This window comes from Brachyhypopomus gauderio, unplaced genomic scaffold (genome assembly GCF_052324685.1).
Source record: "Brachyhypopomus gauderio isolate BG-103 unplaced genomic scaffold, BGAUD_0.2 sc77, whole genome shotgun sequence".
Lineage (NCBI taxonomy): Eukaryota > Metazoa > Chordata > Actinopteri > Gymnotiformes > Hypopomidae > Brachyhypopomus > Brachyhypopomus gauderio.
Genome location: NW_027506898.1, coordinates 255782 through 271008, shown reverse-complemented (window position 1 = coordinate 271008; position 15227 = coordinate 255782). Strand labels below are relative to the sequence as shown.

Here is a 15227-nt window from a genome sequence, read left to right as displayed (position 1 = left end):
CTTAATAAATAAATAATAATCTTTAGTCGCATAGAGTGTTAGATTTTGTTATATGTTTTCGGTTTGACATTTTTTATAAGTTTTTAATAGCACACTGTGATACTCAAACTTCAAGTACTGTTTTTTTATATGACTTGTCGCTTAGATACACAGGATTGTTTACATGGCAATACATGTATTAGTGTTGTCACTAAACTGCAGGTTAGATGTGTGATTAAAATAACCCAGTCACTATCTATCAAATTCTTTACATTTTCAATGCCAGAAGTCTTCACTACTGCTGACCCCCAGTTTATCAGAGTTAGCTCCTATATGAGGAACATCTTGACAGTCACTGTTAGCTTGTCAGTAATCCAAAGGGATAGTGGCATTCTTCAAATGTAAATCCAGTGTGTTGATATTATTTCTAGTCTATCACAGTAATTCCGTCTGTGTCAAGTGATTGCGGTATGTCAAGAATTACACAAAACATTAGACTCACTGTATGTTCACTATCCCTGAGAAACGAAAGGAAGACTACCACAATCTCTTCATAAAAGAGCTAGAAGTGTAAACATCCCATGCTGCCCCTGGGGAGCAGTGGTGATTGTGCTTCCAGCCGTTGTTGTGCAGCGAGAGCAGGGTTCGAATTACGGGGGGGATTGGGGGGGTCAGACCCCCCCGTTTAAGGCATCAACCCCCCTAAAGGGGCAAAACCAATAATTTGGGGGGGGGGTCAAAACATTTAAATGTACTTCTCACATATAATGTTAAATACTACAAAAAAAATGCAGTGTCTATGGCTGGAAGAATATTCTGATACGATTTCAAGCACCCCTAAAGTGGATCATACCATTCCGTGTTAATAGCCATTCGCGTTTGCCTGCCTGACTCATTATCGGTCAGGTGATGTAATGGATTTATCATTTACGTGCTGTAGACATTACAGTAAGAAAGCAAGACACTGTAAGGATGGTAAGACTTCAGTTTACTGAAGCACGCGCTTGCGCTGTACTGGTTTTCATTTACACCCTGAAAAAAACTTGACCCCCCCAATTATCATTGTATAATTCGCACCCTGAGCGAGAGGACATATAGAGTGTTATGAACCTTTTGAATAAGTGTGTTCATCCATTTTCTGAACCCAATTTAGGTTGCACATCCAATCTAAAAAATCTATATTCAATTTGAAATAATTCAAATGCATCTATTTATATGACATGCCTTAAAATGCATGTCGTAAGCTATGATAACAGCTGCCAAGTTTGATATCCTTGCTTTGTGAATCAGCAGCTAGATTTGACACAGTTTCACTTAAAACCTACTGTGTAAAGTGTAATGCGGGTAGATTAAAAAAACATTAGTCAGCTGTTCACATTTAAATGATCTTACATAAACCCTTCAAATGTTATCATAATACTCTATTCCATAATAAAACATGAATTTCAAGCAGTTTTCTCAACAGCATTTTTTAATTAAACATACCAGAAGATTGATTATAGCACATTAAAGTGCTTTTTTATGCTATTGTAATAATATTCTTTGAATGATTATTATTTTTTATATCCATGTAACATCTTTATAAGGACCTATACTACTTTCTAATCTAACCATTAGTAATACCTTGTGCTTACAGCCATAATATTCACAATATTCCATAATATGCCATAATATTCTCTATAATATAATATTCTTACTCTTCTTCTCTGGTCTTCTTCTGAGTTGGGCAATAAAATGTCACAGTCATAAAACATTATCATAGTTTACTGAAATAAACCGACTGGCACATTTAAAAATAAAAATGTCACTTAAATGTCACTAACCCAGGATTTCATGTGTACGTTTTTGTTTAGAAAATTCATATACAGAAATATTAATTACAGATATGAAAACATATTGTTTATCAGAACCTAAGCTAGCTAGCTTTTTTTGCTGTCTAGGCGACCTGCTCTGTTTCTGTAATGGTTTTCTGTGGTTGCTATAGCAGCCATATGTTTATTTAGCTGTGGGACTGTGCATAGCCGCTTGGATGTAACGAAGCCTCGGGCGCGATTGTTTACCTGAGGAGGCTTGGCCGATGTGTGCTCTTTACCTGTAATTCCACACGTCACCACGGTTTCATCACACTGCAGATCACACACACACACACACACACACACACACACATGAGTCTTTCAGGTGCGAGAGTGTGTGGCCAACCCCCAGCAACATATGTGCTAATTATTTTCTATCTCAGGAGGAAGTGAGACATAGTTTGAACTAGCTCATACGTTGATAACACTGTGACAGTGCCCCCTATCTGTGACGTATAATAATTGATTACCTGTGTTTGGTTATTAATGTGAGGTTCATAGTGTGTGTCCAATCACTTTGTATATGTACCCAGTACTGAGGTACATGCCAGAAAAATAAATAATTTCATCTATATTTTTACATAAGCTATACACACACACACACACACACACACACACACACACACACACACACACACACACACACACACACACACACACACATACAACATTCTATGTTGTCCATGAAAACAGTATTCCACACTCATCATATATTTTCTTTCTCCAGATCAGCATCTTGGATTCCAAGAGGGGGATGAATGTGGGGATTTTCCTCAAACAGTTCAAGAAGTAAGCACCTGAAATTGAAATGGTGTGTGTGTGTGTGTGTGTGTGTGTGTGTGTGTGTGTGTGTGTGTGTGTGTGTGTCAGAAAGTGAACGAGGGGGCATTTATGCATTTCAGTCCCCCACTGCGGAGAAATGTGATGCGTTTGCTGTGGGTGTAACCCAATGCCACTTTGTAAGGGACAGTAGCTTTGACTGGGAGCAGTTGGGTTCACGAGAAGGTGCCATGTAATGTATTTTCTGGTGGGTCATCACATGGCTTTTGAGAATGTATGTGTGAGTAAGCTGATGGAGTACATTAGTCTACTGTCATTGCTATAGGTGTGTGTGTGTGTGTGTGTGTGTGTGTGTGTGTGTGTGTGTGTGTGTGTGTATGTGTGTGTGTGTGTGTGTGTGTGTGTGTGTCTGCACCCCATGAGTAATCAAAAAAGGTTTAATTCCAACATTGTCACTTTGTGGGGGACAGTGTACTGAATTGTAATCAGAGTGACCTCTATAATCCATCTTGTGTTGCTAAGTTATATTACAGAATTATTACATGTCAGAGTTAGTGAAAAGGCATATTGTTTCTTGCTAACTGAGAATTAACTGAAAGCCAATACTTATACTTTTCAAGATAATTGCAAACAGTGTATATTAAGAATGTTAGCGTGTCTTTGCATAATATTTACATATTTGTGACGATGGGTGCGGCATGAAGGACGAGACACAGAATCCCTTGATAGCAGCAAACGTCACTTTTAATTTTAACAAAGATTGCGCAATAGCGCACGGAGAACAATACACAGACACAGCAACGTGTAGACTTTAGACAACGACGAGCACAGGACACTGCGCGAGCGCACATTAAATAGACAAACCACATTAGCCCCATGTGATTACGAGACAAGCCACAGGTGAGACAGATTATCACACGACATAACCACAACCACGAGAATCCACAGACGCAGACGATGCACGTGGACTACGTAAACACACGCCCAAAAGGGAGGGGCCGGGGTCCTCAACGTGACAATATTGATTAATTCAAGTGCCATTATGTCACTCAAACCCATCTGGCATGTTATGATACATTTTATCTTGTACCACCTGTAACAAAAGTATGTATAAAGGAGATAAAAAGAGTTAAGTTCAATTATTTAAAATAAGTAAGTATTATTGTTAGATTTTTTATTTTAATATAACCCATTTACATAATGCTAGCTTTTGTTATGGCAAAGAATCAGGTTACAGCCTGATTACACACCATAGATTACCATTCAAGTGCATTTGCCAGTAGCACGTTAACGCTTCTGTCATTGCCTTCCATCTCAGGGTTGACCATCTATTGTATATTGCCTCCTGTAAAATAGCTTGTCAGCTACTTACCAAACCGGACTTTGTGTCCCACAGGTCGAATCACACCATAGTGGAAGATATACGAATTGGCAACAGTAAGCAGTATGGCGCGGAGCCACTTAAAGAGCTGCAGAAACTGCTACCAGAGGCAGAGGAGGTGAGACACCATCCAACCATTGACTCCCAGTAGACAGAGGAGGTGAGACACCTTCCAAACACTGACCCAGTAGGCCGAGGAGGTGACACACCCTCCAAACACTGAATCCCAGTATTCAGAGGAGGTGAGACACCCTCCAAACAGTGACCCAGTAGACAGAGGAGGTGAGACACCCTCCAAACACAGTGACCCAGTAGACAGCATTTCCAAGGGCCCCTGTGGTCATTTGATAGTATTGTACATGCTGGATGAGAACTCCAATGCAAAATTCAGCACTAGTTCTTAAGTTTGCCATCTTCCCCTAAAAGATGTTAGAGCAAATTCAGTGTTATGGCATGAATGTTTGTTGGGGTTTAGGTTGTGATTTGTTGTGTTTATTAAAATATTTTCCTTTGAATGTATAGATCAAGAAACTAAGGGAATTTAAAGGAGACCCTGCAAAGCTGACCCTAGTAGATTCATTCATGTTCCTACTGATCCAGGTGCCATGGTAAGAGATGCTCTTCAGTACCTCAGCTACATATGCCACAGTTCAAAACCTGCTCAGGCCATTACATTTTTCTATATTCAATACGCCTTTATAGAATTGTGCTGAGGAAGATCTGATCTTCAATCTTCACTTCATAAGACTATAAAAGGGTTTGGTTCAAACATAGCTAATGGGGGAATGAATGAGCATAGGGGCTGAATTACCCCTTTAAAGGTTTAATGTGTGCGGGTTTCCCTGACAGCTTTGATGTGCGGATTGAAGCCATGGTCCTGCAGGAAGAGTTTGCGCCATCATGTTTGGCAATGGGTCGAGAAATAAACATTGTGCGCCTTGCCACAGAAGGTAAGTACAGGAGAAATATGTGCTGTCATCACACGCAGGTGACCTGAGTCTCAAAACATAAGGGGATACACAGCAAAGCACCACGCCTTACCACCATCTCTGAGGCAATTACAGGCCAAGATGTGAGAGGGATTAGTGAAATGATGAATAAGTAGTTAAAAGGGTCAGATGAACAGTATGTCAGTTCGAGACCATATGCAACATTCTTCATTTAAATCCAACTGTAACTATAGTTTAATTTGAATGCAATATACCAAGCTAGCAAAACACATTGTATATATTTTATACGACTGCAGAAAGACTGCTCACACACACAGACACGCTTTGATACAGTCTTTTATTCCTTTATTATCAGCTGTTGTGAAGCTTAACAAGTCGACCAATAAATAGCAGGGTCAATTGTTCCGCAGGGCACAGTTATGAGTTGTGCAGAAAGGTTTTGCTGATTCCCCACTTCTCATGGGGCTATACTGCCTCAGAAATTAATGCTGTATATAATCTTTTCACATAACCAAAGCATTTCTTTAGCACTGTAATAGGTAGCTAAGGAGTGGGAAGTTTATTTTGGCAAAGCTTGGTTTTCTGATCTTATCGGGATGTTATCAGGACTGTGACTCTATACAGTATGAAAAGAAAATGTTATTCACATCTCTGAAAGAAAGTGGCGTCATGTGTTGAGGCTTGCAATCAAACTACTATTAGCAGTATAAAAGTCTCACACCATAGGGTTATGTAATAGAACAACTTCTTTTTTATGATTGAATTTCTATCAATCCATTAACAGAGCTAATGACATGTGAGGAACTCCACGCCATCCTCCATTTGGTGCTCCAAGCTGGAAACATCATGAATGCAGTAAGTACATCTTTGCTCTCTCATTCTCCTCTTTATTTCTCTTCATTCATTGGCTCCTCACATTTCCCTCCCCCATGTCTCTTTCTTCTCTCTTTCTGTCCCACTTTTACCATCTTATCTCTCTCTCTCTCTCTCTCTCTCTCTCTCTCTCTCTCTCTCTCTCTCTCTTGTTGTTGCTCTCCTCCCAACACTGATGGATGTGTTATTTCCCACAGGGGGGCTACGCAGGCAATGCTGTTGGATTTAAGCTGTCCTCCCTGCTCTCAGTGGCTGACACCAAGGCCAACAAGCCAGGCATGAACCTGCTCCACTTCGTGGCTCTGGTGAGTGGGTGGGGAGGAGTGCTGGTGAGTGGAAGGGAATGAATGTGGGTGGGTGGATGGGTGGGTGGGGACAGTGCTGGTGTGGGAGGGTGGGGACAGTGCTGGTGTGGGTGGGTGGGGACAGTGCTGGTGTGGGTGGGCAGGTACAGTGCTGGTGTGGGTGGGTGAGGAAAGTGCTGGTGTGGGTGGGCGGGACAGTGCTAGTATGAACAGTGCTGGTGTGGGAGGGCGGGGACAGTGCTGGTGTGGGAGGGCGAGGACAGTGCTGGTGTGGGTGGGCAGGGACAGTGCTGGTGTGGGTGGGCGGGGACAGTGCTGGTGTGGGAGGGCGGGGACAGTGCTGGTGTGGGAGGGCGGGGACAGTGCTGGTGTGGGAGGGCGAGGACAGTGCTGGTGTGGGAGGGCGGGGACAGTGCTGGTGTGGGAGGGCGAGGACAGTGCTGGTGTGGGAGGGCGGGGACAGTGCTGGTGTGGGTGGGTGAGGACAGTGCTGGTGTGGGTGGGCGGGACAGTGCTAGTATGAACAGTGCTGGTGTGGGAGGGCGAGGACAGTGCTGGTGTGGGAGGGCGGGGACAGTGCTGGTGTGGGAGGGCGGGGACAGTGCTGGTGTGGGTGGGCGGGGACAGTGCTGGTGTGGGAGGGCGAGGACAGTGCTGGTGTGGGAGGGCGGGGACAGTGCTGGTGTGGGAGGGCGAGGACAGTGCTGGTGTGGGAGGGCGGGGACAGTGCTGGTGTGGGAGGGCGAGGACAGTGCTGGTGTGGGAGGGCGGGGACAGTGCTGGTGTGGGTGGGTGAGGACAGTGCTGGTGTGGGTGGGCGGGACAGTGCTAGTATGAACAGTGCTGGTGTGGGAGGGCGAGGACAGTGCTGGTGTGGGAGGGCGGGGACAGTGCTGGTGTGGGAGGGCGGGGACAGTGCTGGTGTGGGTGGGCGGGGACAGTGCTGGTGTGGGTGGGCGGGGACAGTGCTGGTGTGGGTGGGGGGTACAGTGCTGGTGGAGTGGGCAGGCAGGGCCAGTGCTGGTGTGGGTGGGCGGGCCAGTGCTGGTATGAACAGTGCTGGTGTGAGTGGGTGGGGACAGTGCTGGTGGGAATGGCTTTTTGATTCTAAGCGCAGTTTAGCCTCTAGTCTTGTGGTACTCCAACTGGTTCTGGCACAGAGACGATGAGATGATGTTCACAAAACAACTACATAGTTCTTGCTTAGTTCTCAATTCTGTCAGATTACACAGACAGAAAGAGTGGGATGGAAAATCATGAACTGTCAAATGCATGTATTTCTTATATTAAAAGTATGTACTTAACTTTTCAATATCCTTTTTAGTTCTATTATTTACAGACTACAGATCTTTGATTATATAGATATAAGTGACTCAAAGTATATGTTTATTTTGTTGTTTAATCTTACATTTACTTCTTTTCAAATAGGAAGCACAGAAGAAGGATGAGAATCTTCTTAAGTTCCCGGAGAAGCTAACTCATGTGCAGAGTGCAGCCAGGTAACAACATTACCTAAATGCATTGCAAAGATCAGATACTTTCATCACAGGTTCTGCACATGCAATGTAATACTGCCTTTTCAGTGCCGTATATTATGAATACCATACATAATTATGCATTATTCATCAGTTATTACCAGCCTCACAGTCTGGTTGAGCAGTGTTCAAACCATGCTGATATTTGTGATAACAGCACAGGTTTTTCATACTGCCACTCTGTCATCCCACTGATGTGTTGCTAAGTAATGTCTAGCTTTATGGACCCAACCCATAGTTTCTTTGTTTACCTACAAAATGGGAAATTAATACAGCGGATTAACTTCATAAGATAAGATTTGACCTACAGGCTGTTTGGTCAAACTAAAGGAGAGTGTGTCTGCAGGCACGCATAAAATTTCGCATTTGCCATTTGAGAATTTTTAGGTCAACTGCTGTGACAGCAGAACAATTAAACACATTAAACATGAGTGAGTTGGGCTGTTTGATGTTAACACATACAGAGCAAATGCCTTTACTAACTGCACAATGAATTAAACTGTACAAATTATCACATACAAATTAGTACCGGTATCTTAATATAGTTTTTTGTAATTTTTCTATCGTCTTTGCTTATTTTTAGTTATTTTTACTTTCGTTTCAAAGTAACACCATTTAGTAGTGCTATATAAACCGCATGCTTGTGTGATGATCTACAGCACTTGCCTTTGGATTGGGTCTGTGATCACAGCTGCCAAATTATCAGAGGTGTCAATTCCAGGTTCAGAAAGTAAAAGTCCTCACCAGGATTTTGCTCAAGCTTGCTAGATTTTCTAATTAGTGCAATCCAGGTAAAAATTAGTGGAATCAACACAATCCAGGAAGCCTAAGCAAAATCCTGGTGAGGACTTTTACTTTCTGAACCTGGATACCTCTGCAAATTATTCACCATAACAAACTCCCTCTTGTGTTTGATTACTTAAGTGTTTTTCTTGAAGGGTGCTTTTGTAGACCCAAAAGGCAGCATACTGTTATCACTCTTGCACTGATCCTTTTTTCACTCTCCTTCGCTCCCACTTAAACGTGCTCCTGTTCCTCTCCTCGTTTCACGCAGGGTCTCAGTGGACAGCATTGAGGCAGAATTCTCCTCACTTTATGTGCGAACACGATCTCTGGAGGAGAAGATCCAGAATGACTCTGAGCTGCTCGTGCAGCTAGGTCCATTTCTGCAGGTGAGATTCATAACGTAGTCTATTATGACAACATACATCTACGGGCAACTACGGGTAATGCAGTTCAGACTCCCAACAGTGAATTGACCACTCCAGATAGCACCACTATCTGCATATCAATGTTCTTTTATCCTTTGAATCTTAACGTACTGTTAGAATTTTTCAATGATTAATAATAACAAATAGCTCAATATAAATAATTAATTTTCGTACTCTTCACTTTTAGCTAATAGGAAAGCTTTCTGGAAATGTATTTGTATTCTGAGTCTCAAAACTTTACACAGTGACAATGACATACTCGTGAATTGTATATGCTGTTTTCATGGGGTATTCTTGTCCACAGGATAAATTCAACATGACATGATCTATATGCACTAATCAGGATGCACTTTGCTTGCACAGCCGATGAAGGACCCCTGTCCAAATCATCCTGTTTCTCTGGAAACATTGTGTACTTTGCTACAATTTCTGATATCTTACCTGCGGTTCACTGCAGTTACTTGACTGGAACCCTCTCCATATATTCATCAGGGTTCATCACAGACACTGCAGGACCTGAAACGACGCAGGCTGGACCTGCGCAAGGAGGGCAATGCCCTCATTGATTTCTTCTGTGAAGACAAAGACACCTTCAAACTTGACGAGTGCTTCAGGATTTTTCAAGACTTCTGTCTCAAGTTCAAGAAAGCTGTGAAGGTAAAAACTTCCACTGAAATTGTTATGGTCTATCCGATGAGTTTGTTTGTAATTAATACTGAATTTAATGAAAAATAATTTTCAGCACAGATCTATGATTTAATATATAGCCTTACAAAAGAATGGTCCATCAGGATGATGTTACTGAAAAAATCTGGTCCTTTAAAAATTTGTAAAGCATGATCATAAACAATTTATGCTTTTATATTCATTGACTGGAAAAAGGCTTCTCCTATCTTCAGTAGGCTTTTTGAATAAAAAAGATGTGAAATGAAAGTGCCATATTTTGTCAATTGTGATTTTTACACCCCAATCGAAATTTGTCCTCCGCTTTTAACCCATCTGTGCAGTCAGAACACACACACACACTAGTGATTACTAGGGGGCTGTGGATCACACGTGCCCAGAGCGGTGGGCAGCCCTAGCCCGGCGCCCGGGGAGCAGTTGGGGTTAGGTGCCTTGCTCAAGGGCACCTCAGTCATGACCTGTCTGGGAATCGAACCCACGACCCTCCGGTCACAAGACCAGTTCCCTAACCGCCAGATGCTATGAGATACAGTGCCATTCTCTGAACAAAGGTTCTGTCGGCATGCTTTAATCTAAATGATGGTCTTAGAAAAATGCACTCATTTTTCTCTATCTTGTCTCTGTCTTTCTTCTATCAGGATAATCTGGAGAGAGAGTTGAAAGAGGCTGCTAGACAGAGGCGCTTGCGTGAGCTGGAAGAAAGACGGTTTGCCTGGGCTGCTGCCAATGGGGGGCAAAGCAGCAGTGGTGGGTTTGGACGCAGCAGTAGTGAGAATGATGTGGAAATCCTCACCAAAGAGGGCCTCCTGGACTTCCTGCTGCAGCCACGACCTCACAGTCCCCACAGTCCAATCGGACGCTCTGCGAGCGCCCGCCGTTACCGCCATGGCACGACCGATCGCAACCAACGCGGCTACCTGGAGCTGTTCTCTGGGTCTCCCACAGCTGACAGCACTAAATTCAGCAGCCTTCCACGCTCGGGTCGCCATCAACAGAGAAGGACTATGGCCTGGCTGGCCTCGCAAGATGACAACAGAGAGCTGGAAGCTCCAACCGAGCAATGTCATGATAACTTGGCAACTTCTCCAAAGGCGGACACTGAACCGATTAGCCCTCTGGCTAGATACTCGATGTCGGGTAACACCATGGAGAGGGACGCCCGCAATAATAATTTCACATCTTTATCTGAAGGTGTAATTTCTAATCGACCAAGTCTCGCTAGGACTGTGCGTCAGAAGTCTCAAGGACAAAATGTTGGACAAATGAATGTTAGTGTGGAAAGACACAAATTGGTGTCTGGACTTCACCCCTTTGAGCTATCAAACAACAATAGCAGTTACACACAACTAGACAACCGGGGAGATATTTTTGTCATGAACTTAGAAGGGGAAAGAAAACTTCCTAAAACTCTTGTTCTGGATACACCTCCATCCAGCAAGAGTTCTGAGGAGGCACCACAACCAGGAGCAGCATGGGATAGCAAAATAGCTTCTCCTCAGAAAGAGGAGGAAGAGGACACCAGCACTGTCTCCTCAACCACATGTGATACTCCGTTGCCTCTTGACCCTTCATTGTCCAATAAGAAATCCGTCCCTTATGTTCTGGACTGCACTGAAACTGACTGCTCAGTCATGTTAGACTGCTCAGAGCTGGAGAGTTCCCCCATCTTTAAAGAAGGGTCTCGACTTGACTTGAAACCACAGGACAGCAACTTCCGAGGTCTCTTAAGAGATCCTAGTTCCCTTTCTTCTAACTTTGAGTCATTGTCCACAAATGATCCATCTGTGTCCACATCTGCCGATGAACCACTCAGAGTGAGGGCAACTGAAGAGTGGCCAGCATCAGTCACTCCTTCAATTACCACAGATGAGGCAGATACTGATAGTTGTGACACTGCAGAAGGTGGGAATGTGGGTGAAAAGGCAGTGCAGACCTGCAGCCCCACACCATCTCACTTGAAAATCAAGGCACCCTCTAAATCTGCAGCCACCAGAACTGGACGGCCTACAAGAACTCTCACAGCAACTGAAACGCAGAACTTGCGCAAAGTGGTGCCCATCACCAAGTTGAGTCGGTCTGGCAGTATTGTGAGGAGGGTTGAAAAATCATTCAGGATTGAGAATGCAGAACCAAGACGTCCACTGCGTGACCAGAGTGCACCAGCAAGACGGGGTGAAAGACAAGGTAGACCTGCTCGTCATTCAAGCCTGCCTCCAGACGAGGCCAAGGAACAAAGAGGAACAGCCTCAAGGGGAGTAGGTGCCCGATGGGTAAGAGACTCTACTCTACACAAGCCTTCCTTCAAGAAGCCAAATGCCAAACCCATCCGTAACATCCCCAAACCTCCACCAGAAGAGAAGATGTGCCGCTCTACCATGAGAGCGTTGGCCCAAGCACAGGCTCATGCTCAGACATCATCGGAGGGCAGCGCCCCTCAAACGCCAACACATGGTGTCAGAGTTCCCTCGCCCCTGCCAAGCTTTGCTCGTAACACTTTTGCCTCTTCTTCTCGAACCAAAAAGGACATGCCTACACAGCCTACTCCAGGAACTCCATCAAAAAGTTCCACTTTATCCAGAACAGGTTCCCACAAGGTAGCCTCTACTAGTAAGGCAGACTCCATATGTAGTGGGCACTCAGCCCGAAGTGAGGACAAGCCAGTTGGGTCTTTAAGGAGAGTTCAAAGTGTCCGGGTACCCAGTCGAAACACTCAGCGAAGCGACACACCCCCACCACAGCCTGGGCAGGAACAGTCTCGTAAGGGTAGCAGTTTCTCTGAGAAATCCATTCTGATAAGAGACTCCATCTCTGGCAGGATCCACAAACCAATTTGGAAATAGAAGACAAAATGAGACCATGTGGCACAAGACTGCAATCCTCTACACCAACATTTCAGTTTTGTTCTCTGTAGGAATGTATCTGAAGCCTTTATCATGTAGCTGAAGTTCTTCATATTCAGCTAGTGTTTCAAAATTATTCTAGCTGCTGTCAACATTTGACAACACATTTTAGTAGTAGCACTTCATCCATATAAGGATGTTTTTGATTGCCTTTTTTGACACAACACTAATCATCAGATTATGCACCATCTTCACACACTTCAACCTTGCATGAAGTATTTGATGGTTTTAAAATGTTGATACATAGTTTGTCATTTCTGTCTGTCATTTGTTGTACTATATTCCTCTGGTGTACTGAACTAAATACAGTACCACTAGTTTTTATAAACATGTACAACACACAAGAATACTGTATAGTAACTCACAGATTCATCAAAATGTCATCTTCGATGTTTTCTGTGCATGATGACAAATTAACAAATGTTTATCACAAAATATAAATGCCTAAGAATGTCATGTGCACACAGGTGGTGCCGATGCAACCAAGATGAAGTACTTAAATGTCATTTCAGCTGTATCCTCAGAAATGTTGAACATGTTTAATAGCTGCTGAATTGTTTTGACAATATAGTTTGAACTTGCCTTTTTATTCAGGGTCTGAGCTGCTGTACAAGACTGTTTTGCTGCTGTTAACACTGTTTTGTGTCACTCTCTAAATATATTGCTGTCTTATTTGCAAAGCCATACAATCAAGATGGACAAACTGTTGCTGGAGAAACAGTTCACACACTCAATTATTCTTTGAACTAATACACCAGTAACATATTTCACAGTGCAAAAATTATTGTAGTATGTATTCAGAATAGCATTATTAAGGGTTATAAAATTATATAACTGGACCCTTATTCTTAAGCTTTAGATGTTACTGACAATACAAAAAAGGAACAATAGAAGGATAAACATTTTTCAATTGGAAAAAAGTCTACACCATTTAGGAGTCAAGTCAACAACAGAAGGCCAGCAGTGACTCCAGTTAGGAAACAAAAATAAAACTTCTTTCAAAGCGAAATTTAGTGAATGAAAACATTTTTGGATTTAATAGTAAAGTTGAAGTTCAAGTTTTTTCATTATGGCTGGCCTAGCATCCTTTGTAATTTCTGCCTCTGGCATCACATTTTGCCACCTCTGACTCATGTTTTTGTGACTCACATATGAAGCAAATGATTCGCTCCCCCCCCCCCCCCCCCCCCCCCCCCCCCCCCCCCCCCCGCTTTGCAGTTGTAGCTCAGTTGCAACTTTCAATGCCTTTTGATATTCTTCATCAGAATGTCCCCTGTGTTTATGTCTGTATGTTGTGGTCCTATGATCGGTTGACATGCTTTAGAACACGTCCATGGCAACATGGAAAAGAATGACACAATGGAATTGTTTTCCAGCTGGAGTTAGCTTGCCATGCTAAAATAGACTACTGAAGTTTTTGGATCCAAATAACCCTGTCCTGAGTTATTTTGGGGCCATTTTGGTGTGACACTATGTCATTGTGGTTATTTTTTTCTTTTAAATTGTTCTTACTTGATTTTTCTGTTTTGAATGTTATATCTGCCTCCCCCCTCAATTGTGTAATTACAATCAATATAAGCTAATGAATTAAAATTATAGAGTCTACGGCTTGATTGATTGTTCAGGTTTAATGTGCAGATATGTGTACCGGTATATTTACAAAATAATAAAGTCATAGTCAGTTATTTGAGAAAAATACCTTTTCCAAGAACTGCATTTTCTAAATATGCTGCCCTCCATAAAATCATAGATATTGTAAGTGTTGAAAGCATCACACATAACAGACTGACAATTCTCTACAAATGTAATTTTAACAAAATTCACTTCATTATTTCTTGTTAATAGAAAAGACATTGAGAGGCAGTCCTTGATAAAGCAGTTGTTAGGTTGTGAAAAATCGAACATGCAGGGAATACTCAAATGTAGGCAGTGGTGTGCCCCACCCAGCCCCGTCGACAGGGGGGGACAACCGGGTCTGTTGTCCCGGGCCCCAGGGCCAGGGGGGCCCATCAAAGAGCCCAGCAATTTATTTTTTATTTAAAGTCTATAATTTTTAAATAATCTTGAAATCTTTCATTAATATAAAATAATTCTGTACTCAAAATAAGCTCAATGGCTAAAATATATATGTTTTTTTTTAACCTATCTGCATATTTTCCATTAAGTGCATACACCCCCGCCTCCCACTGGAAAATGGTTTGATCCAGCACCGACCGTAACCGGCTGGTACCCGCCCAACAGCGGGAAACAGTGGTGGATAGTTTAAGTAAATACAGAAATCTGGAGTGCAGAAAAGAAAGGAAAAATATTTACCTAACGAATTTTAATGTTGCATTGTGTTCCACGTTTGAAAAGTGCTGGAATTTAGGCTAAAGTACTTGAAAATGTTTGAAATTGTAACTACATCGTTTCACAACATATAGCTGTCTGACTGAACAGTTCTCGTGAAGACGTTAAGATTTGAGGGCGTTTTGAAAATAAACATCCATTAAATACTGTGATAAAAAGCGAATTATTTCCAATCATTTCGATTATATGTATAAATATTTAACTTAATTAAGTTTAACGTGCTGGAAAATATTGAAATGGACCTTGAAAGTGACGTACAAGTGCTTGAATTCCACCTTATAAAGGTGTATGAACCCTGCAAATATGACTTTGTTCATTGCGCTGAGGCGCGGCGCGCGCGAAGTTACAAAATTCGAGAGGCGCGCGATCTCGCGAATCAACAGCGCGTGAGGCCCTCGCGCACGGCGGTGCGACTGCGATTACGTCA

The 15227-nt window shown here is 42.8% G+C and overlaps 1 protein-coding gene across 1 annotated transcript in view; it reads left to right on the top strand.

The window, feature by feature from the left end:
* The window catches only part of fhdc1 (FH2 domain containing 1), a 28766-nt gene extending 15138 nt beyond the window's left edge, over positions 1 to 13628 (top strand). Inside the window, exons 3-12 of the mRNA XM_076990748.1 lie at positions 2560 to 2621; positions 4009 to 4111; positions 4516 to 4601; positions 4843 to 4943; positions 5728 to 5798; positions 6014 to 6121; positions 7550 to 7620; positions 8711 to 8828; positions 9360 to 9524; positions 10190 to 13628. Of these exons, the coding sequence (XP_076846863.1) occupies positions 2560 to 2621; positions 4009 to 4111; positions 4516 to 4601; positions 4843 to 4943; positions 5728 to 5798; positions 6014 to 6121; positions 7550 to 7620; positions 8711 to 8828; positions 9360 to 9524; positions 10190 to 12391 (3087 nt within the window). The 3' untranslated portion in view covers positions 12392 to 13628. The remainder of the gene's footprint in view (positions 1 to 2559; positions 2622 to 4008; positions 4112 to 4515; positions 4602 to 4842; positions 4944 to 5727; positions 5799 to 6013; positions 6122 to 7549; positions 7621 to 8710; positions 8829 to 9359; positions 9525 to 10189) is intronic.
* The last annotated feature ends 1599 nt before the right edge of the window (positions 13629 to 15227 follow it).